This window comes from Zingiber officinale, chromosome 5A, assembly GCF_018446385.1.
Source record: "Zingiber officinale cultivar Zhangliang chromosome 5A, Zo_v1.1, whole genome shotgun sequence".
NCBI lineage: Eukaryota > Viridiplantae > Streptophyta > Magnoliopsida > Zingiberales > Zingiberaceae > Zingiber > Zingiber officinale.
In genome coordinates this window covers 66,131,280-66,156,161 of record NC_055994.1, presented here as the reverse complement: position 1 = coordinate 66,156,161, position 24,882 = coordinate 66,131,280, and the positions used below count along the sequence as shown (strand labels likewise).

The 24,882-nt window shown below is 36.1% G+C and overlaps 1 protein-coding gene across 1 annotated transcript; it reads left to right on the top strand.

The window, feature by feature from the left end:
• Window positions 1–1,749: 1,749 nt before the first annotated feature.
• On the top strand, window positions 1,750–16,731 carry LOC121980543 (PHD finger protein EHD3-like). Its single transcript, XM_042532626.1, is given in 6 exon segments — window positions 1,750–2,144; window positions 3,750–4,229; window positions 13,137–13,370; window positions 13,447–13,758; window positions 14,739–14,810; window positions 15,179–16,731. Coding segments are annotated over 6 exon segments (2,187 nt in total). The 5' UTR covers window positions 1,750–2,015; the 3' UTR covers window positions 16,139–16,731.
• The last annotated feature ends 8,151 nt before the right edge of the window (window positions 16,732–24,882 follow it).

Here is a 24,882-nt window from a genome sequence, read left to right as displayed (position 1 = left end):
TGAGTTGGTGAAGAATGGTGGGGAAGACATCCGAGGGACTACTGGACAAGGAGCAACGGAGTGAAGCTGAAGGAAGTGGACTTCAAGATAACATGAAGGATGGCACGGAGAGGAGCTGTGGGCTCAAGTGCATCTGAGGGATGAAGGCCGAGGAAGAGAGCTTCAAGGGCCACTCCGGAGAGGATGAGTGTGAGTGTGTAACCGAAACCAATCGATTGATGGAAGTTGTAGTCGATTGGTGCAATCGACTGGGAGTGAACAGAAGCATTCTGTTCGCTCAGCTAGCAGCATCAATCGACTACCAGTCGACTGGTAAGTAGTCGTTGACAAACCATTGGCGCTGCGAAATAGTCGTTGGCTATCTCCAATGGTAGCATCAGTCGACTGATAGAAGTGCTAGTCGACTGGTGTCGAGATGAGTTGATTTGTTGCTCAACTCATCTTCTCCTATTTAAGAGAAGCTTTGGGACATGAAGGAGGTTATTGATTATTATTGAATTACTCATTTGTCATTGTCCAAAGCTTCTAAGTCATAAACTTCTTCCTACTCTTAATTTCCATCTTATAAAAGAAGAAGAGTGCTTTGTGAGAGGTTGTACTCCACCGTGAAGGAGTAAGATCTAGCCGGAGATTGCCGAAGACTGATCCATCGAAAGATCAAGGGTTTGTCCATCTCAAGGACACGCTGTGGAGTAGGAGCAAGCAATCTCCGAACAACGTAAAGGAATCATGTTAGCGTTTGTGTTCTTACTTATTGCTTTCATTGTTTTAGTTTTATTTCAGTTTGCGCAAACTAACCTTCTAGAGAAGAAATCGAGTTGGGGATGACCTAACTATTCAACTCTCCCTTCTAACCGACCACCGATCCCCTGCAAGCATGTTATACTTGTGAGCCGTATTGAAAGCTTAACAAACCATAGCCCGAAGTGGAGGACACAAACAAGAATTATTATGAAATAATAAAACTTCTTCCACTTTTTTATTTTATTTTATTTTATTTTTAGATATCACATGTATTAACTCTTAGAATTTATTAATTATCAATCTAATTTTACATCAAAATTTTATTAATCATCACGATAAATAAAAAAACGTATGAAAATTTATCCAAATGATCAATATTTTTAAATCTATTTCTCACATGATGAAAAATTTTCTATTGGACATTACTGAGACTCAAACCTCAAATACCTACTAATTATTCCTTGAAGGTCCTAATGTTTAGGGGACAATAGTAAAAAATTTAATAACCATCAAAATCTCATATTTTTTAAAGATTTTTTTAAGCTACCCCTCATAAATTTATATTGATTACATATCTTCGATCAAAAGCGAGAGATAAAATTCCTAAATATAATTCACTTTTTATCATCATATTAGTGTCACATAATATATAGATTATAAAAAATTTATTGGAGAAAACGAATCAACCTAATTGAATAGATCAACGATCGAAATTATACATTTATTCTTAAATATTAAATCAATGAGACGGTGGATGGATGGCCTAAAGTGCAAGTGTTATTTTAATAAATCTTTTATACATAAATTGCATATAAATTTAATAAAAATAATTTCCGATATTTTTTTTTATTTCCCACTTTTTTTTTTAAATTTTTTTATAACAGACCAAATTTCCTCAGCAGTTAATTTGATTATTTTACGGTTAATGGGAGGAGTTTGTGGTGGGGCCGGCAACCCGTTCTCCCATATAGATTAACTCCCGCATATATCCACCCCCTCCCCCATTGTCCCAAATTCAAATCCCCGCAACCCCAAAAATCTAGGGTTCTTAATCTTCCTCTTCCACCACCATTTCCACCCCTCTTCCTACCTAACCTACCCACCCAAGTTGCAATCTTTCTCATCCTGCCCGCCTATTCGATCCTTTCGCTTGGTTTCTCTTACCTTCAGATTCGCTTTGGTTGCTTGTCGCGGCATCTTTGGATCTGGCTTCCGGCACGATGGTCTTCGGCTGGACCTTAGTTCGGTAAGGAGGAGTATTTTAACTTCGTATGGAGATGGAACCCGGGAAGTGTAATGGGTCTGTGAAGCTGGAAGAATCGCCTAGCGATGTGCTGATCACTTACAAGAGGCGGAGGCGGAGGCGGATGCGTGGCGGGTCTAGTGCGGATTCTTCTAAGGTGGTAACTTCGGTCTTTTTTTTTTTTTTTTTTTTTTTTTTTTCTTTTTTGATTTTCTTGAGCTCATTGATGAAATGTTTTTTACCTACTTGTCTTGATGACTATTAATTCCTGGAGTATTATGGCAGCTCTAAAGATCTCTTGGGTCTCGTGGTGTCTGTGCGTCCTTTGTCTTTATCACTTCGCCTTATTTTTTATTTTGTAGAATACCGTTGTTTTTAATGTACTTTGGTATCTTCATCTGGCCTTCTTTCATAGAAAAGTATACTGGAGAGGTGGGTTTATTATTTGTGAAGAGATAAACTTGTTGCAAGAATTGGGAGATTAGTAGTTGCCGAGTCAGGGCCGTTATCATAGAAGATGATATTGTTGGATATATTATTACTTTTACGTTTTCCTAGGTAGACTGAATTGTTATAGTACTATCCTGTTAGAATGCCCATTTTCAATTTCCATATGTGCTTGTCATTGCGATGTAGAGTTTTCATGCTCCCTCAGTTTGGTGACTGCAGATGACAAAATTCATTAATGCCTGGATCTTTGAGGCCCCTCCTAACTAAAGTATTCATCTATCTTATTTAGTTGCACATGTTGCATGATTGTGATTCACTAATTAGTAAATGGATATATTAATGCAGCTAAGAATTCTCATAGTGTTTAAGGCCTTAGGTAATTATGTGTATAGTTTGTTTTGGAATGTAATTTGTGATTAAGTTATTGTAAACTTTCGATGGGACAAAACTAGGTAGCAGAGTTCATAAACTGAGAATGAATTATACGCAAACTAAAAGTAAGATTAGCATAAGTTTTGAGTTTCACGTAAAAGACTGAGTGCATATTGGCTATTTAATAAATGACATGTACGATGGAAATCATCAAGCAAGTGCTAAATAGCCTTAGTTGAATCCTCTTCTAGGATCATAGTTGCTTGGTGTTTTGCAAAATCCAATGTTTACATGCTGCTTTATTATGCCAATTTCTTGAAGGGGCTCTCAGGTATATGTTAGGCACTCAAGTATGTTACACTTTGTGTGCATGTAATTGGGTAACATTCTTCAGTTGTTTATTAGAAAAGTTAGGACCTAAATGATTCATAAGTTAGTTTACAATTGGATTGGTGTTTTGCATTCTGAAGTTTCTGATCTAAATATCATTATATTATGTAAACTTTATCATTTTTTGGAAATCTAGTTATGCTTTTATAACTCGTATAATGATGCCTGCAAACATGTGATTATGTAAACTGTTGCTGATCCTAGTATTATTGATTCATATATATAGTATTGTTCTCATACCTGTTTGATTGACAACTGATTCAGTGTTGGTATGGACTAAGGTGTTAAAGCTATGGTTTGGATTATGTTTAGATAATGTTTCTCTTTACTTTGGATACTTTATTTTCTCTAAACTCTTAGTTTCTCAGTAAAATGTTCATCTTAGTTGAGATTTCTAATTTATATTTTGCCTTTTGGTTTCAGTAGAAGCATTTCATGGTATAACATGCTGTATAATGAATTTATGTATATGATAAAATAATATGTATGCTTTGATTTAATTTCTTATTTTTATATTAAAGACCAATTGATTCTGTATGTTGATATGTAGGTTTTGGAAATGCCTTCTGGTAGAACTAGGGATATTGGGTGGGACCATGGTGAGATAGTTGATGGAAATAGGTTTCACTGGATGTGCAACTGGTGTGGCTTAATCAGATATGGTGGTGGGGTGTCTAGGCTTAAGAATCATCTTGCTGGTACTTCTCATGTTAGGAAGTGCCCAAACGTTCCTGCTGACATTTCAAAATCCATAATGAATCATCTGATTGAGAAGAGTAAACGTAGGAAGAAGAGGTCAACACCAAACTGTAGATTTGTTGGAAGCGAGCTGAGTGATTCTCATAATGTTGATGCAGTTTGCGTGGATTCCACAAAAAGATTTATGGACATGCGGGACGAAAGTGTTGGTATGTTCAACAAGGAAGCAAATGATCAATGTAAAATCACTGATATTGTTACCAAATCATCAAAGAGTGCTAATCAGCATTCAGGAGTTGCTTCCCAGTTGCCTGAGACTGAGATGACTAAGGTAATGCTTTCAACATGAATTTAGTATCTTTCTCTCTTTCCTCTATTCAAATTCTCTGTCTCATGCCTATTTAGTTTTAAATTTCTACATCTGTTTTTCTTGGGTGATGATTTCCACAAATTTTGTCCTGTAGGAAGCAAATTTTATAGAAAACATGACTGTGCAAGGTTATTATATGTTATTTCTGATCTTTAGCAATTTTTTTCCTATGATTGCAGTGTACTTCATTTGACAGGCGAACAAGTAACAACAAAAATTTTTTAATTGGAATATTACACTGGAGGGTTTGGTGGGGGGTATTTCTAGCTTTAAGATGGTTTAATATTTCTTCCTCACAAACAAAAAGGCGAAAGTGGAGAAAAGGAGGTTAGGGAGGTAACCTAGAAGAATATTGATACACAGTATAGGGATGGTAGAATGAATAGTGGTAAAAAACAAAGGTGGGGATGGTTGGCTGGGCGGTCAGCAACCTGCCCTGCTTCTTTTGACCAGGGTATAAACACTGGATATTGTGGCCTACATGCACACCCCCAACTTTGGCTAGGCTATCTATAAACAGTATGTATTGCCTAGTATGGTGGTAAATACTACTTTTTTTAGCTGTATGTGTTTTATATTGATTGATGTTTCGCATGTTGCAATAGTCAATTACTATACTAGTTGTATAGGTTAGTATATTATATGCTTATTTCAGATTTTAATAATTCTTGTAAATCTATCTCGACCCTCCCTCTAAGCTTGTGCTCCCTACAAAAGAGAGAATGTGCGAGGGAGAGAGAGTAGAGAAATGAATTTATAGGGAAAGAATAAAGACGTTTATTTCTCATTTATATTTCCTTGTAAGGAAAGAAAAGGGAATTTTCCCACTTCACTCTTGGAGGTAAAGAAAGACAAAAGGCAAACTTAAGTTTTCTAAATCAAATTTTTAACAATGTAAAATTTAAGATCAGTTAAAAAAATAAGTTATTTTCCTTTAAATCTTAGTTAAATCGTTTTGGTTAAAATTGGAAAAAATATCTCCTTAGTAGTTTCTTTCCCTTCTCTCTCCTAAAGAAGCGAAGGGAATGTTTGTGCCACCCACACTTTCCCCATCCATTTCTTTCCGCTTTTGTTGTAAGAAATATAGCCTAAATTCTTTTAATTATCTTTAATTTTTTTTTCTTTCCATTATCTTTAAATTGTCTTATATGTTGCATTGTTACTAGATTTCAACCATGCCACTTGCTAACCTTGCATGGCAACACGCTACTTAACTAGAGAAAAAACCAAGTGTAACAGATATATATCGCATTATATGATTGACATTTCATCTCATAGCTATTATGTTGAGGCTATCAAATACAACAACTAAGCTGTATCCCACTAGGTGGGGTCGGCTATATGGATCCTTTTACGCCATTGAGTTTTATCTCATACTATATTATTATCTATACTTAAATAAATTTTATCTTGTTTTATTGTTGCTAATCGAGTCTTTTTTGGTCTTCCTCTTCTTCACTTGATATGTGTGCTTGTTATAGTTTCACATCGCCTAACTGAAACATTTATTAGTCTTCTAAGTACATACTTGTACCATCTTAAATGTGTCTCATAGAGTTTTCCCTCGATAGATGCAACTTCGACTTTCTCTTTAATGCTCTCATTTTTTATTTTGTCCATTCTCATATGTCCATACATTCATCTTAACATCCCTATCTCTGTAACTCTCATCTTTTGTTTATGTGCTTGAGTCATAGTCCAACATCCGGCTCTATTCCTTTAAGTTTTAGAAGTACTTTATGGTTACATAAAATATCCGATGTTCTCTATTTCAACCATTTTGCTTATATTTTAGGTAAGACATCTCTCTCAATCTCTCCATCGTTTTATAAAAATGATCCTAAATATTTAGTACTCTCGGTTTTGGGCAACTCGTCATTTCCTATTTTAATAATTATCTCATTATGTTTAATATTGCTAAACTAAATTTTATATATTTTGTCTTTATTCTACTAAGCCGAAAATCTTTCTCTTTTAGTGTTTCCCGCTAAGATTCTAGTTTAACATTTATTTTTTCACGTGTCTCATCTACCAAAATAATATTATCTACAAATAATATGTACTACAATACTGTCTTTTGAATGTGTGCAGTGATTTCATTCATAATTAGTGTAAAAGATGGGGACTTAGAGCTGATCCTTGATGTAATCCTATCTTTGTTGAAGTTATCAAATGCTTAAAAATTTTCTTAGAAGTTTGTCAATCATACCAAAAAAAAAAATAATCAACTATCATGAGCTACCAAAGGATTCAAAGTTGTTCCATACTAGTGCTTGATTAATTAACTGATAGCCACACCAAGCAATAGTGAATGTATACTACTGAGCATTTCTCTTTCTATCTTATCGAGGCTAGTTCGAATATGATAGTTGCATTAGATTGGCTTTATTTATATGGAGTTCATTCTCAGGAGGCCTATAGTATCTTCTATTTTTCTATGATATCATGATCTTGCATCATGGAGAAGACATCTATTGTAGAACATTTTATTTTACCTACCATTAGTAGAGGAGCATTGATCATAGATCTAGTTGTCACACAACAATGGAAAATCAAAGGTCAATTGTGATTTGTATATGTTAGATGAGATTGACAAAAAAATTTATATTAGTTTCCATTCACAAAAGATTGAACATGTTCTATAAGATAATCAACATAGTCAACATATCTTTCTTTTATCACAATAAAAATTATATTTGCAAATAATGTATTTATCTAATATATATATATATATATATATATATATATATATATATTTATGTGGTTTACTAATTTTATCTATAGTTGTGAAAAGCCGCACCCGGCTGTGCATAGGCTCAAGGTGCACCATTTGCGCCTTACAGTGAACCTTAAACCCAGGTACAATACTTGAATGAAGCGCGTTTAGACACGTGCCTTTTGAGAGATTAAGGCGCGTTTAAGGCGCGATTTTTCTCGTTTTATTAAATTTTTTAAACAAATTTAAAGCCCAACCCATATGTTTAATTACCCTTTAAATTAATTAGGTTACATTAATGTGCATAGAAATGCCTAGGGAAGCAAAGTATTGAATGATTTATGAAGTTATTCAACCTGATGATTAAAATGCAAGAAATGATTGATCAAAGTAGGGTAGGTACTCTAGTCTCCCTATATAAAAACAAAGGAGATATAATATTAAGCTAATGAGTAATACTATGAAAAAAGAGTAATAGAAAAAAGCCTAAGGACGGAAATTGTGGTGATCGAAAATTAATTTAGATTAATGTTGGGAAGGTTGACAATAAAAATTATATATTTTCTTACACAACTATTAAATATCAGGAATAGAAGTAAGACTTGCATACAATGTTTAAAATCTCGACCCGTGTCGAGGTTTCGGTCTTAGACCGGAATGATACAGTTTCGATATCGTATCGTGCCGTGTCGATACGGTTTCAGTATTTTTTATTTAAATTTGAAACAATTTTCTAATAATAATAATTCAACTATCTCAATTTAGAATGATTAGAGGTGAGGTGCATAAGATTATAAGTGTTTGATTAAGAATCATAAATTTAACAGACTTTTATCAAAATTTCTTAAATAAATGACATATAATATTTCCTTGGCAGAATAGTAGAACATAAAAATATATGCTTCATATGGAAACAAGAATTCTAAAAGTAAAAAAAAACTAAATATCTTAATATTCATGGATCTAAATTTTAAAATGATTCTATATTTTTTTATAATAAGTATATAAATTAATTAAAAAATGCTACATTATGTATAATAATTATATAAATTAATTATTATTTTAAATAATAAAAAAAATCTGAATATTAATTAAATAGTAAAACAGAAAAAATATAAAATAATTAAAAATATCAAAATATTATTGATTGATTAGAATTTAAATTTTTTAGAATTTTAAAATAAAATTGAAATCAGTAAAATTATATTTTAGAATATTAGTAAATAATTTTTTAAATTTTTTTAATTTTAAATATATTTATATTTTATTAGGATAATTTAATTAGGCTTTATAAAGCCTCTTCGAAATATCACATTTAAATTAGGAAATATTTGAATTAATTAAATTAAAATATTTAATTTTTAACAGTAATGCTCACGATCTTCACGGCACGCTTGTTCGGCGACGCTGGAGAGTCTTGGGATTCCTCCGGTGCCACCAGAGAAGTCGCAAGACTCCTGCGCCTTTGGAGGCGTACCGTGACTCTTCTGGTGGCGCCTGTGAGGCTCCTGGACTGATTGCGTTGGAGGTGTCCCGCGACTCCTCCAGTGGCATTAGTCGCGATGGAATTGTGACACTCCTTTTGTCGCACGACGATGAGCGCGCACGATTCCTTTTGTCGCGCGAACGATCCCTCCTTTCGCGTGCATGTGATGACGTGACGAAATTGTTGCTAGTCTGGTGCCGATTTTGGTGCACAGGCGAAACAGTAAGTTTCGCTCGGCATGGAACGAAATTTTGAACCGTGCTTACATATGATATTTGTTGATCTAGAAAAAGTTTATGATGAGGAATTAGAAAAAAAGGGTGTTAATGTAGCGTATATTCAAATAATTAAAAATATGTATGAGGATGTTATGTAAGAGTAAAGACTTCATGCTGATCATCGAAGTGTTTCCTATATAGATAAGGTTATATTAAGGATTAACTCTCAGTCCCTATCTTTTTTACATGAATCATGGTTGAACTCACTAGACACGATATGTTATTATGATGCATATTGTTTGTAGATGATATTGTTTTAATAGATGGGACACGTAAAAGAGTAAATGCTAAACTCGAATCGTGCCAGGAAATACTAGAATTAAAAGTTTTAGGTTTAGTAGAGTAAAACTAGAATATATAGAATTTGAGTTTAATTATAATAGAGGCAATAAAATAATTATTAAGATAAGAGATGATAGTTATTTGTATAACTCTAAGTAATTAGGATTATTTTTATAAAAGGATAGAGCGGTTGAAAGATGTCTTATATATAATACAAGTAAGGTGGTTGAAATGGTGAAGTGTCACGTGTTCTATGTGATTGTAAATTACCTCTAAAATTTAAAAGGAAATTTTATGAAACGATGGTTAGATCAATTCTCGTATCATGTTAGGCGAAATGGTCGAAACATATCATTTCAATAAATCACTGAAACTCGATATCACTAGGTACGAAAATTCAAAATCTCAAGTTGTGTCATAGTTTCACTAAAAAGATACTATTCCAGTATCATGCCGACGTTGTGATGCATACTGTCAGTGATATGTTGAAAGGAGGAGATGAAACAAAGAAAGGAACATTGCCCGGTGATATTGTGATATTGATTTTCAAAAATTTACTGAAATGATATGTTCTGATTGTTTTACATGACATGATATAAGATTTAAAATCATGCTCGACATAGACAATATCTCCTTCCTATGTTTCATCTTCTTCCTTTTTCAACACTAATCCATTATCGACACGAGTTCCAATCAAAGATCGAAGCTTTGACATTACTTAAGATTTTGAAACCTTGAAACCTGATATTTATATGACGTAGAATGTTGGGCTATGACTAGAGCACATAAGTAGAAGATGAGAGTCACAGAGATTAAGATGAAAAGTGGATGTGTAAGTATATGAGGATGAATAAGATAAGAAATGAAAATGTTAGAGAGAAAGTTGGTTGTATCTATTGAAAGAAAATTCTAGGAGGCATATTTAAGATGACATGAATATGTACTTAGACGATTAATAAATGTTCTAGTTAGACAATGCGAAATTATGACAAATACGTACATTGAATGAGGAAAAGAAAAATTGGTTAATAACGATAAAATAAGATAAAATTTATTATTTAAATATAGATAATGATATAGCTAAATGATGTCAAAGGATCCATATAGTCGATCTCATTTAATGAGATAAGGTTTGGTTGTTTTCGTAACCATGCGCATTCAACTTTGATATTGGAGCAAAAGGTGATATCGCTCACCCCAAGTAGCCTCGGTCTCATTGCAAGATACAGGTAGGTAAATTACGAGTTGTCATACCAGTTTTAACATGTTTTACCATATATCATTTTCCACTAGTCATCAATTTAATTACTGGACACATCCAAGATGACCATGGTACATATTGTTTGCATATGGTATTTGTTTTAGTTGATGAGACATGTGAAGAAATAAATGCTAAGCTCGAATTTTAACGAAAAATATTAGAAGTAAAATATTTTAGGCTTAGTAGAGTAAAGATAGAATAAATAAAATTTAAGTTTAGTAGATATAGTAAGACAATTATTAAAATATGAGATCACGAGTTACTAGTAATTAAGAACTTTAAGCATTTAAATTCATTTTTGTAAAAAGATGGAGATACAAGTAGGATATTTGAATTGGAGGAGAGCATTAAATATCAATTGTAAGATATTTCTAAAGTTTAAAGGGAAGTTTTACAATGATGAGTAGACCTGCTATGTTATATAGAACTGAAAATCAAGCACACGAGTAGTAGATGAGTCGTAGAGATGAGAATGTTTAGATGGATGCGTGGACATACGAGACTAGTTTGGGAAGCTAGTTTGATAATATAATCCAAGTTTGGGAAGCTAGTTTGATGTCATATTGATGCATTAATTTTGTTTGTCAATGGACTTCCTTTGTTGTTTTTTGTAAATAATTAAGAATCTTGTAACATACGGACAATTTTTGTTGTTTGATGTTTTAGTTTCCACATATATTTCCAGTCTTTTAAACAGTTTTAGTATTCTTGCAAATAGTTTACCAATTCAATGTCACCCATTGTAGTAACCGGCAGCGATATAAATTTTCAAGTGACATTTAAAAAGTTGATCCAAGAAATGAAAGATGTCACTCAAAAATGTAGTCATATGATATGTGTTGATCGCACAACTTTTATGAGTGAAATATAGCTTGTATTGATTGATAAGTTTGGCAAACATGGTTTGAGTGACGAAATCTTTTGATGCTCGATTTCATCATACTCACATTGATCACTCTTAACTACTTAAGTTGGTTGGGCATCCTAATCTCTTGATGGATCCACTTCAGTGAGCATTTTTAACAATTTTCTATTGTGATATAATTTTCATGCTTAATATACATTTCTTAGTTTCAAATTCAGGCCACTTGGTTCTGCGTGAATCATAGAATTTTGATGATTGATCCTAAAAGCCTTGTCCTTCTGTTTATATATCACTCTTTTTATTTTTGATTCTTCTGTGATATCATATTTATCATTTACCATTTTCCTTCTGTCTGTCTTTTCTAGTGTCAAGATTGCTACTCTCCTTGTTATCTCTAGAACAAATTACTACTACATGAATGGTCATAGCCAGCACCACTCTCATTTGTTAAATGTGCATCTTCAATTCTTTGTGACATATGATGTTAACTGGTGGCAGGCTTGTTTGGATTCCCCTCAATTCTGCGCCTCCTCATGCCTTCTTCCACTTCTCTACTTTGTTTCTTTCCAATTTCTTCATTTCTTATCTCCTTTTCCATACACATGGTCTGGTCAGGATCGCTTAGGGAATTGTTGAAATGATTGGTTCTTAATTTTTAGCAAGATAATTCCTCATATTTTATCACTTAGAGAACTGTTCAAATGATTGGTTCTTAGTTTTTAGCTAGATAATTTCCTCGTATTTTGTTTGATCCCACTAGTCTCTGGTTTGATTAATTTATGAAACTATTAACTAGGTATGTTTCTGAGCAAGGAAAAAAACTAAAAAGTTATTTAAGGTGATCCAATCATGTTTGAAGTAGTCTCCTAGATGATGGTAAATTGTGGCCAGCTAAATAAGTTTAATGTGATGAATTATATATAAGATGTAAAGATACTTCATTTGAATAATCAAAGATAGGATTCCTGGCCTACCAGTGCACTGCTCAGTTCAGGGGAAATGGTGCAAATAGCCAGCTCAGTTTCTTAGAACCTAGCATCTTATGGCTCCTTGTCATCTCTGTCAGAGCCTGATCGACAATGCAAATGAGCAATGCCTCTTTTAGGAGAGAATCATGGGAGACAGGTTATATGTTCATATACTTGAATTTTGATCCTGACATTTCAAATGCCTGCTGGACTTTTCTTGATGTTCTATTTGCTGCGTATATATTTTTTGGAGCTAAATTTTTATTGAGTTTTGGCCGTGGCAATCATTTCAATTGCTTGCTGAACTATTCTCGACGATCTTTTGTGAGATTGGTATTGTCATCCCGCCATCAGGCTGAAAACTGAAATTTGTATGATTGTGGTAAGGCCTGTCATACTTTATAAATCCAACTGTTGGACAATTATCAAACAAGACAAGACGTTATTCTAACACAGATGAAAAGCACTAAGATGAATCAATGATGTAATTAGAAAAGAGAAAATTAAGAGAAGTATTGGAGATAACTAGGCGTAGCTCCAATCTATAATAATGTGAGAGAAAATATGATAAAATTTATGGAAGCTAAGTCTAGAGTTTGAAGCACCTTTTCTAGTGCACTTCCTCTTCTCCCCATGTTTTTATTTTAGGACTTGCATAACTCTTTGTGAGAGCTTTTAAGGAAAAAATGGTTTCTACCTCTTCTGTCTGGCCAAACAATGACACAATTAGTTTTTAAGATACTGTTTACTATCTATTGAGGCTCCATTAAAATGGAGGTAATAATACTTGAATGCAAGTTACTGTGCTAGTTCATCATTTTCATGTGCTTGTCTTGCATTTGTGCTTATCCTGATATTCTTTCTACAAATACTATGTCTCTATGTTACTAACTGTATATTCATTTAATATTACAATATATTTTGTATCATCATAACAAACATTTATAGATAATTGATGGTATGCAGATTCCAATGTGGTCTTTGGACATTAACTTACCTTGTTCTTTTGCAGATGCAAATAATTGACCCTGCTGAGACTGTTACATATACTGATTCTCTGTCAGACAGACATGGCAGAATATGTCGTCGATGGAAAAGTGCAATAGAATGTCAGCTTGAGCTATCCTATTTGACCACAGGTCAAGGTGTCTGGAATGTCCTCCATGATGCATTATCCTTGGGTCATTCTCAACTACCACAGAAATTGATGACAAATGATGTTATCATGGACAGCAAACAACTAAAGGTACTTCCTTGATATGTATTCTTCATTCCTTGTGCGTGTACCCTAATCTCTAATTTGGATATTTCATGGACTTCAGGACATTCAGTTAGGGAATTCAAAAGTAAAGCTTCAATGTCATAAGATTGATTCTTTGAAATCAGCTGAAGAACAAATAGTTATGGAATCAACAGCTAACCATCACAAAGAAGTTACCAACACTAGAAAGTGTGAAAAGGCTTTTCTTGAGATTTTGATTTCAGCAAAGTTTGCCCTACTGTGTGATTTTCTTTTGGGGATATTTGATGGGAACATGACCAAAACCTTTTTAGACTTTAGCCTGATTGATTCAAAATTTAAAAGTGGTGATTATGAACAGTTACCAGAGTTGTTTAACCAGGATGTCGAGCAGGTAATTATGGACTGTACACATTTTTGTTTGTGGTTTCTCACTTGTTTAAGCTTCTTATTTTGGCTCCTGTCTGAATTGTCTTGCCATTTGTAATGACCTGTATGCTTATAGAATTCTGATTAAGATTGATTTTTGTAATTTTTTTTTTGAGGCATTATTTTGATTTGTTCAATAAGTATGAATATTTGCATCAAAATAGTGAGATAGGTTACACCTGTCAAACCTCTAGTGACTTCTGAAGGGTTGCTTGGTTCTTTCTTCATTAATTACTAGAGTTTTATCATTGCTGCATCAGCTTCTCGTTTTGTTTGGTGCCAATGGATAGGTTGCTGGTTTATACTCATGTCTAACATGACTTGTTATCTGCTGTCATAGATACATTATCCTTAACTCTTAACTGTCAACTGTCCAGCAATGTTGCTTGTTTTTGTTGGATTAGTTTGTCTGATCTCATGATTCCAATGTCAACTGAACTTCTTCCCATGAGTATACTTTATCTACCTGGTTCACATTGTAATATATTTTGACAAAAAACCTATCTGGTCATTGCTTTACTTGTTCCAAACATCAATTATTTAGCTTTATGGATATGAGGTTTCCTTTAGTTGCTCTGGTGTCACCGTAAACTTGCATACACTTTGTAGTATTTTCTTACTTATCTTATCTCCCATCATATAATTAGGTTGTTACTTTAAATATTCATGCAATTCATATGCTGTAGATCCTGCATGTTTTTGCCTGTGTTCTAGATAGTGTGCTTTTTTAAGATGAGAAGTAATTTAACCTTGTTAATTTTTCCTTCCCATGAATTTTGGTATGTGGATGCTTACAAAATGTTTTTATTTATTTAATTTTATGCCAAGGTCTTGTAGGCTAATACTGCGAAGCAATTCCGACCTTTGTCTGTGAAAAAACTAAAAATCTTAAATTTTATGTGGATCTGCTGATATACTGAATATGCAATGTTCCTCATTCCTCAGATATGGAACAAACTGCAAAAATTTGGTGAAGAAATGACTACTTTAGCTTCAAACTTGTCTTGTCATAGAGAGGTAAACATTCGATTTTGTTTGATTTTTATTTCTGAAACTATTGGATTGTTAGATGGACAGTGTTGTCACTTTCTTGAATCCAAATATGCTGCCAGATTCATAATCTAGTAATGCAATTTTAGTTAATATACACCTCTGAGTTATCCTGATAGGGAAGTTGTATTACATGCTTACCTCCATGTGTTTTTTAAATTTTGTTCCTTGCAACCAAATTTACTGAACATAAAATTAGTAATCATTTGTGGAGAACTAGTTAAATGTAGTTTTTGCGTTTAAACCAGAGGTAAGTTTGTTATATAACGTTTGGTTAACTTGGTGTAATCATTTATGTATGTATAATTTGCATTCTGAAATTGTTGTTTCTGCAGTTTTTCAGCTTCATGGTTCTTTTGCAGGAGACTTGTCAACTAAGTGTTTTAGGGAAGAATTCAGTTGTAACACATGCTGTCAAACAGTTAACTGCTGGACCAGATTGTTCCACAAAACCTGATCATATGGAGTCGTCTATTCGAAATTGTACTTCTACTTGTAAGAAGTGTGAAGCTGAAGCAAATGGGGATAACAGCCTCCCATGTGATGGTTGCAAGGCAATGTACCATTTTTCCTGTATTGACTACTCTATCAAAGACATTCCCACCCGAAGCTGGTTCTGTGCTGCCTGTCGATTGCACCATAAATATTCTGCTGATCCAGTCTACACAGGTAATAAGAAACGAAGCTTTCACCGGAACTGTGTGGTATGTGATAGGCTTGAATTTCCTGAGATAGCGGAAGACCTTGATGAGAATGGAAGCACGATCAAGACAGTTACCTATTCCGGAGATACCTCAGTCTCTAGTATGGAGTCTGCAGATCCAGATGAACCATCCAAACATATTGTGGTACGCTTGTGCAAAATATGTATTGGAGAGGATAAGGGCTGAGGTCGAGGTTCTTGATATTCACAAGTTCTTTTAAGATGCTTAAGGACTAGTCAGATTGCTAGTGCTCAGCAACAGAACCGATCATGTTGGTATTGCCCATCCTGTCTATGCAGAGCTTGCCTCTGTGACAGGGATGATGACAGGATTGTCTTGTGCGATGGCTGCGACGAGGCCTACCACACTTACTGCATGAAACCACCTCGTGCAATAATACCCACGGGGAAATGGTATTGTGTCCCGTGCAATGTTGCAAGAGCAAGGGATGGAATGAGAAGATACGAGGAATGGATATTGCAGCAACACAATGGAGGTGAGCAGTCTATTGAGGCCATTCGGTCAATGGATTTACTACTTAGTGCTGCTGAAAAATTGAGCTCGGAAGAGAAATTGTCTTCTCAGAGGTAATTTTGGCTATAGTAAGAATTGCATGGGGTATCAACCTTACAAGTCGGATATGAATGGCCCTGCACATCTTAACACTGGCATAAAAGTAGCTAAGATCAGCTTCCTAATCATTTGAAGGTTACAAACACTTGCGCATAAGTGGCTCAGCAAGATCACTTGCCTAATCTTTTTTAAGATTACATTTTTTGGCCGGGTGAACATAAGAAGCTTCTCATGTCATCCCACTGCATAAAAAAAAATGTAGTTAATGAATCTGAGATTGAAAATGTTGATTTCCATGTATTCTTTTCACCAATTCCTGTAGGAATCAATCAGAAGTTCTCATTATGACTTGCTATACTCAAAAGGGACATCATCTTTTTCAAGGCAATTCACGGAAAATTCTGAGAAGAGTAGCATAAATTCTACATGACGCTTTTTGTTGTTTTCTTAGCATGGCTGATTTGCAGGTTTCAACTAAATATTTTGATACCCATGCTTGTAAAATTTCTGCCTATTTACGGCCTTGTATTGTGTTATACTTTTGTTAGTTGAACTTGTAAAGTTAACTATGTAGTTGATGAAACAGAAATTGATTGCAAGTTATCCAATCAGAGTAAAGAAAGCTTTCATTCCATCGGTGCGATTAAGAAATACGTCGTCGCACATGGTGATGATTTTTTTTTTTTTTTTTTTTTTTTTTGTTTTGGGGGGGGAAGTTATGTGGACGGGCTTGGCTCAACTAATACTAGATGCGGATGGTCTTGCGTTGGCTACTGTGAGATTTTAGAGTATAATTTATGCACACTTAACCTTTAGTATATTAGTTCCATTTGGAAAGTTAATTTAACCTTTTATTGTTAGTGTTTTACCATTCATTTTATTTTAATAACGCAGAGTAAGACTTGATGTAGATCGATTCAAAAAGCAGAGAATCCATCAACTCTCAGGGTATCTTTCATCCTATCCAAACATTAAAGATTCTGCAGCATGCAATATAGAAAATAAAAGCGTATAGGCTTTGAGTGCGCATGGATTCTTATGCCTTCCTTTGTCGCAATAGGAATTCGGATTGTTTTCTCTATTGTTCAATAATGCGTTGTTGCTTAGCCTCCCAGCCTCCGAGAATATGGTGTAGTAGTTAGGACAATTTTAATAGTTAAAATTTTACAATTTTTTTTTTATGAATTCAATGTCGCAATAGGAATTCGGATTGTTTTCTCTATTGTTCAGTAATGCGTTGTTGCTTAGCCTTCCAGCCTCCGAGAATATGGTGTAGTAGTTAGGACAATTTTAATAGTTAAAATTCTACAATTTTTTTTTTAATGAATTCAATGTCGCAATAGGAATTCGGATTGTTTTCTCTATTGTTCAATAATGCGTTGTTGCTTAGCCTCCCAGCCTCTGAGAATATGATGTAGTAGTTAGGACAATTTTAATAGTTAAAATTCTACAATATTTTTTTATGAATTCAATGTCGCAATAGGAATTCAGATTGTTTTCTCTATTGTTCAATAATGCGTTGTTGCTTAGCCTCCCAGCCTCCGAGAATATGGTGCAGTAGTTAGGACAATTTCAATAGTTAAAATTCTATAAATTTTTTTTTTACGAATTCAATGTCACATCATGCCACATCAACATTCTAAAAATCTATTGAAACATCTCTAATAGTTAGAGTGATTTTTGTGTGATCTAATTAATAACATGTAATTATATGACTATATGCATATTATATCAATTTAAGGAAAAAAAATATTTTTGAAACTTCATTACTACTCTTGAAATACAAAATTAAAACGTTGTATTCACAATAATTAGAACTTTTTTATTTTACAAATCTCTTTCAAAACCTTACATTGAAGATACCCTTAGGCTCTTCAAATGATTAACTAAATATCAAAGATTTAAATTTCAGTTGCAATATACTGTATAAATTTAAGAATGCTGATGTCTTGGATGAATTTTTGTGAGCGCTTGATAATTCATCCTAATGATCGATAGAAAATTTTTATACGATCGGATCAATTATTTTCAAAATTAATCGATTCAAAAAAATTAAAAATATAAATTACTAAAAAAAAATAATGCCTCGTTACTTGCCGCTCAGCATGATGTAGCAGCAAGTCATTTTGGAGAATTTACAGGGTATGGCATTTCAAAATTGAACAGGGCCCGAGATAGATGTTATAATAAATTTTCGATTGTGAAGGACGGTATTGGGTAAATTATCATGAGCGTGTCCGAATTTACTCAATGGACGAATTAAGTGCCGAGACACGGATAGATTTTATAGTGGATTTTCAACTTCGCAATCGGATGAATTGTACAAATATTTTTGAATTTATTGGATGAGTAAATTAGGAGAAATGATTTGTTTGTGAATTGATTGGATTGTAAAATCTGAATAACTTAATTAAATTTTCCCAAAAAAAATATTGCCTGGTCGCTGCGACAATGATGATGCTCATCTGCCTGTTCTCTTGATCAACGGATTGACACGAGTACACAAGTTGCTGGCTCTCTCGGGCCATGTGTTGCATGGCATGTGATTTAGCAGGACAGAATTCCATAATAATATCTCAAATTTCCGTAATAATATTCAAAGATTACACTTATCTGTAATTGATACCTCAACTTTTTTTTCTTTTCAATTTCAAGTTATGAAACACTATTATGTTTTGTATTTGATAAAATTCCTTTTCTATAAGGCTAAGATTTTCAATTAGGAATAGTACTTGGTTTTTAAATATTTTAATATAAAATATAGCGTTACAATTTTGGAAAATATTTAGAATTATTTTTCAAATGAAGGAAATTGATAATGATGTCTTATGGACGCTTAGATAAAAGTAAAATAACAAATGAAAACTTTGAAAATAAATTAAATCATTTAGGGCATTTTTTTTATTAATTAGTTCCATTTTGTTTTTATGGGTTCATGTTTGATTATAAGACTACTGAGTAACACTTGGATATACTAAGCAAATATAGATATCTTGTAAATATGGATACCTTTAGCCCCACGGACACGGTGCAATACTAAGATATTTCATGGAATATCATAGTTCAAAACTCTGAGGTAAAGGCAAATTTTACAGTGGATTTTTGATTGTGGAGTTCCAGTTGTTAGGGAGAATTACCACGAGTGCTTATGGATTTATCGGATGGTCTAGGATTAATTAGGTCTGTAAGGATCTAGCTACCTGAATTAAAATAAAAATATACGGATATCTTTAGAGCCTATCGATAAATTCAATTTTTGTCATAAAATAGGTATAAATTGTTAGATATGTATGAATGGAAAAGAGGTGGAAAAGGATAGAAGTTCTATTAAGAATGAAATTTTAGTCCTACATTGGGAGCTTCAAGAAATGTTGGTTAGTTTATATTGATTCACATGCATTGAGGATGTGAATAAATGTATGGGGAGAGATTCTCTCTTATGTGTGGGTGTGTAGGCGGGGTGCAAATCCATGATCTGGATTGTATTGAACTATGTTGACTCGTGTGCGGGCACGACATGCGCGCGGCGAATGCCGGACCAGTTGGGGGAAAATTTGCTCAAGTGGAATAACCAACCTTTTGATGCCATGTAACTGATGTATTAAATTCGAGATTATTGCATAATTGACCATTAACGCTACCGTTGATCTGCCCGTGATAGCATTCGGGTGCCACCAGTGCTTGGTGGGATTCTCGGTCAACGGTTGTATCCTAGGAAACAGACGATCCTAGTAAGCCTCGAAGCACAACTGGAAGTGGGGCGAATCTGTTTCAAGGAAACTGCGACTCTTGCAAGCCTCGGTCAGCTCGCCCGGTCGGCCCCTTCGCTCGACTGACCTCTCCACTCACCCGGTCGATCTCTTCATCTGCCCAATCGACTTCTTTGATCGCTCGGCCGACCTGCCTCTCGCCAAGCCTGTCTACCTGGTCGGCCTTTCTGCCCGCTCGACCGTATTGCTCGGTCGACCTTACTGCCCGCCTAATCATATTGCTCGGTCGGTCTCTCTGGTTGGATAGCTGCTCTGTCTATATTGCTTGGTCGACCTTACTGCCCGCCTGACCATACTACTCGGTCGGTCTCTCTGGTTAGATAACTGCTCTATCCAATCGGACTCTATGCTCTCGACTGCTCGGCTCGGCAACACAGACCTGCTGCTCAGTAGATCTGCCCGCTCGACGACTGAGTCTAATCTGCCGCTTTTCGGCATGTAGCAGAAACCAACTCTTACTGGCAGTCTGACATTATCCACTCAGGTCATCTCTATCATAAGTTGAATTTAAATTCTATGTAATTTTAAATTTAGCTAAGTCCCTAAAATTCTCCGGTAACAGATTATTTTTCCAACAATCTTGAAACAAATTCGCTTCTATTAAGATGGCCACAGAACGAAATGTTGAGATGCAACAGGCTCAACACATGCAGGCCCCACCGCCCCAATTGGAACTGTGCCAATCAACCACGGGGAAAAGCTAGAGAAGTTCAGTAGCAGAAGATACTCTTCTACCTGACCATGCTCAATCTGGCTCGGTTCTTGACCGAGGACCCTCCCAAGCGTGCTGAGGATGCTGATGCGCAGATCATCAGTGCAGTGGAGGCATGGACTCATTCTGAGTTCCTTTGCCGAAACTACATCCTCAATTGCCTTGTCGACTAGCTGTACGCTGTGTATAACATGAAGAGAACGACTAAGGAGCTGTGGGAGTTCCTGGACAAGAAGTACAAGACGGAGGATGCAGGGGCCAAGAAGTTCATCGTGGGCTGATTCCTGAACTACAAGATGGTTGACTCCAAGACGGTAATCAGCTAAGTCCAGGAGCTTCAGGTGATCTTGCACGAGATCCACTTAGAAGGAATGGTTCTGAGTGAAACCTTCCAGGTGGCTGCTATCATTGAGAAGCTACCTCCCGGCTGGAAGGACTTCAAGAGCTACTTGAAGTACAAGTGGAAGGAGATGAATGTGGAGCAACTCATTATTCGACTTCGCATCGAAGAAGACAATAAGAGTTTAGAGAGAAAACTATTCTCTCAGGCTACTGTGAAAGCTAACGTGGTCGAGCACGGTCAAAACTCGAAACGGAAGAACCCTAAGTCTTCCAAGATGGGACCCAGAGGAGGCATCAACAAAAAGAAGTTCTCTGAGAAGTACTTCAACTGTGACCGAGTGGGTCACAAATCTTCGGAGTGTAGGAAGCCGAAGAAGAAGCAGGAGGCCAACTTGAACGAAGAACCAGAAATGGACGACCTCTACGCTGTGGTCAATGGTTGATCGATACTGGAGCCACCAGACATGTCTGCTGCAATAAGGAGTTGCTCCACAACATTGAAGAAGTCACTGGAGACAAGCTGTTCATGGGGAACTCAGCAACCTCGAACATCATGGGCCAAGGAAAGGTGGTGCTAAAGATGACCTCGGGCAAGGACCTTACTCTGAACAATATGCTATATGTTCCGGAGATTCAGAAGAATCTAGTATCTGGATCACTATTAAGCAAGCATGACTTTCATATTATTTTTGAGTCGGACAGAGTTGTATTGTCTAAGAATGGAATATTTGTAAGAAGAGGTTATATATCTGATGTGCTATTCAAGCTCAATGTAATGACCATTAGGCCCAAGATAAATAAAAATGAAAGCTCTTCCACTTATATGCTTGAGTCTTCATATTTGTGGCATGGTAGACTAGGACATGTTAACTACGATGTGTTACGTTGATTAACAAATATACAAAGCATACCTGCATTCCACCTTGACCCAAACTACAAGTGTGAGATTTGTGTTGAAGCGAAAATGACAAGGTCATCCTTTCAACATATTGAAAGAAGTAACGAACCACTTGACCTAATCCACAATCATGTGTGCGACCTAAAAGGTACGCCAACACGTGGTGGTAATAAATACTTCATCACTTTTATAAATGATAACACAAAATACTGTTATGTGTATCTTCTCAAAAGTAAGGATGAACCTATAGAGAAATTTGCTCTCTATAAGACTGAGGTTGAAAACCAACTTAATAGAAAGATTAAGATGGTTCGAAGTGACCAAGGCGGTGAATATGTATCACCGTTTGCTGAGTTGTGTGATGAACATGGGATCAGGTACAAAACAACAGTTCCTTATACTCCTCAGCAAAATGAGTTGCTGAGCGAAAGAATCGAAGTCTAAAGGAAATGATGAATGTTCTTCTATTGAGCTCTGAATTGCCAGAGTCCATGTGAGGGGAAGTTGTGTTAACAACTAATTACCTTTTAAATAAGGTGCTCCGGAAGAAAATAGATAAGAGCCCTTATGAGTTGTGGAATGGAAGATAACTGTCCTACAAATATTTACGAATGTGGGGGTGTCTTGCCAAAGTGTTGGTGCATGATCCGAAAAGGATTAAGATAGGATCAAAGATGGTTGATTGCGTATTTATTGGATATGTACAGAATAACAGTACTTATCGGTTTGTTGTGTATGAATCACAAATACCGAAGATACACAAGAACTCGATAATAGAATTGAGAAATGCCTCATTCTTCGAGCATGTGTTTCTGTATAAGACCCGAGAGGATGCTAGCTCTTCAAAGCGGGCATATGAAACACAAGGCAAAGAAGATGATGATGAACCAGTCAAGGCTGAGCTTAGATAGAGCAAAAGAGCTCGGGTAGAAAAATCCTACGGATTAGATTTTATCACTTTTATGTTGGAAAGTGAGCCCCGAGGTTACTCAGAAGCAGTAAGCTCATCTGATGGACCTCACTGGAGAGAGACAATTGCATCTGAGATAGAGTCTATCTTGCAAAATTACACTTGGGAACTTATGGATCTTCCTCCAGGAAGTAAACCACTAAGGTGCAAGTGGATTTTCAAGAAGAAAATGAAGTTAGATGGCGCAATCGATAAGTACAAGGCCAGATTGGTAATCAAAGGATACCGACAGCTAGAAGGACTCGATTACTTTGATACGTATTCTCTAGTGTCGAGAATAACTTCCATTAGAGCATTGTTGGTTATTGTTGATACAGTCTGACCTGGATGTTGTTTTGCTGTTGACACTGATTTAAGTTTGTATCAGATATTTAACTCAGATTAATTACTAATCTAGGTTGACTTGGTTGACCTGATTCGGGAAAAAGTCCAAGTATGGAGACTTGGCACTGGAGAAGTCCAAGCAGGGAGCTTGGCACGAGTGGAAAGTCCTAACTGGGATGTTAGGCAGTTGGAAAGTCCTGGCGAGTGAAGCCAGGCAGTGGGAAAGTCCTAACTGGGATGTTAGGCAGTTGGCAAGTCCTGGTGAGTGAAGCCAGGCAAGGGAAAATCCAGATGGATCAAGGGTGATCGGACATCTGGTGTTGAAAAGTCCAAGAAGGAAGCTTGGCATGCGAAGTCAGAGAGGGCTCGGTAGCTCGTTCTCTAGGACCAGATGAAGTCGGAGAGAGCTAGGGAGCTCGTTCCTCCGGACTAGGTCAGAGAGGGCTCGACCCGGACTGAGTCAAGAAGCTGGATCGGTCGGCAGACCGATCCAGTGAAACCTTGGACACCTGGATCGGTCTGCAGACCGATCCAGTGAAACCTTTATACCTGATCGGTCTGCCGACCGATCAGGAATTGATCAGTGGCTACTGAACGTTTACTGATCGGTCTGCAGACCGATCAGAAATCGATCAGTAGCCCACTGTGATTTTACTGATCGGTCTGCGGACCGATCAGAAATCAATCAGTAGCCTACTGAGATTTTATTGATCGGTCTGCAGACCGATCAGGAGACTTTAAGCACTGGGACGAGCGACATCTGATCGGTCTGGGGACCGATCAGATTAGTTCCTGATCGGTCCGCAGACCGATCAGAGATGATCCAGAAATCATGGATCGGTCTGCAGACCGATCCACAGTATGGCTTGTTTTGCATGCGCTTTCTCTTATTGTTTCTGATTCGCAATTGCTTTTACCTATTTCGTTTCTAACCATCTGCTGTAAGCTTTTTCGAAGTTACAGGTTACAGATTACTTGATGTTGGATGAATTCAAATTGAGGATCATTAGTAGAAGGCGACGAAAAAGCTTTTGTTGTGTCTCGCTGCAGACAAACCAGTTTTGGTAGCAACGTCTCGTTTGCGATCTGCTGGCAGCCGTTTGGTCGAAATCAGCTTGACTTGTGCTGATAGGTTCAAGCTCAGAGGTACCAGTGGAAACGAGGATGCCATTGGTGGGAGCTGAGACAATCAGACAAGGAAGAAGCGTGATTGGCGACGTCGTGGACGGTTGCAGGGATTTGCAGGGATTTGCTGCAGGTTTGGCAGAGATCCGTTACAGAGCAGAGAGGCATATGAAGCTGGAGAGGAGAGACTCTCGCAACAATGCTTTTTGGTGCTCTTGCTGTGAAAAACACTGTGAAAAAAAAAAACTCTCTGGAAGATTGAAGCAGTGTGCTTGTTCTTCGCTGATTGTGGCTGTGAGCTTCTTTTTGATCATTTCACTTGAGCCACTACTGTAAGTCTTGTGCTTAATTTCTTACTGCTGTTAAAGACTTTGTGGAGAGGTTACTCCACCGAGAAGGAGAATCCTTTAGCCGGATAGCTTCCGGGGTGTGATCTACCGAAAGATCAAGAGGATTCGTCCACCTTACGGACACTCCGAGGAGTAGGGGCAAGTTATCCCCGAACCTCGTAAATCTCTGAGTTAGTGTGCTGTGCTTTCTTGTTTTAGTTTTCTAATTCCGCTGTGCTAACAAAGTTCTTGAAGTAATTTGTATTTAGTGTTTTTCAAAGAGGCTATTCAC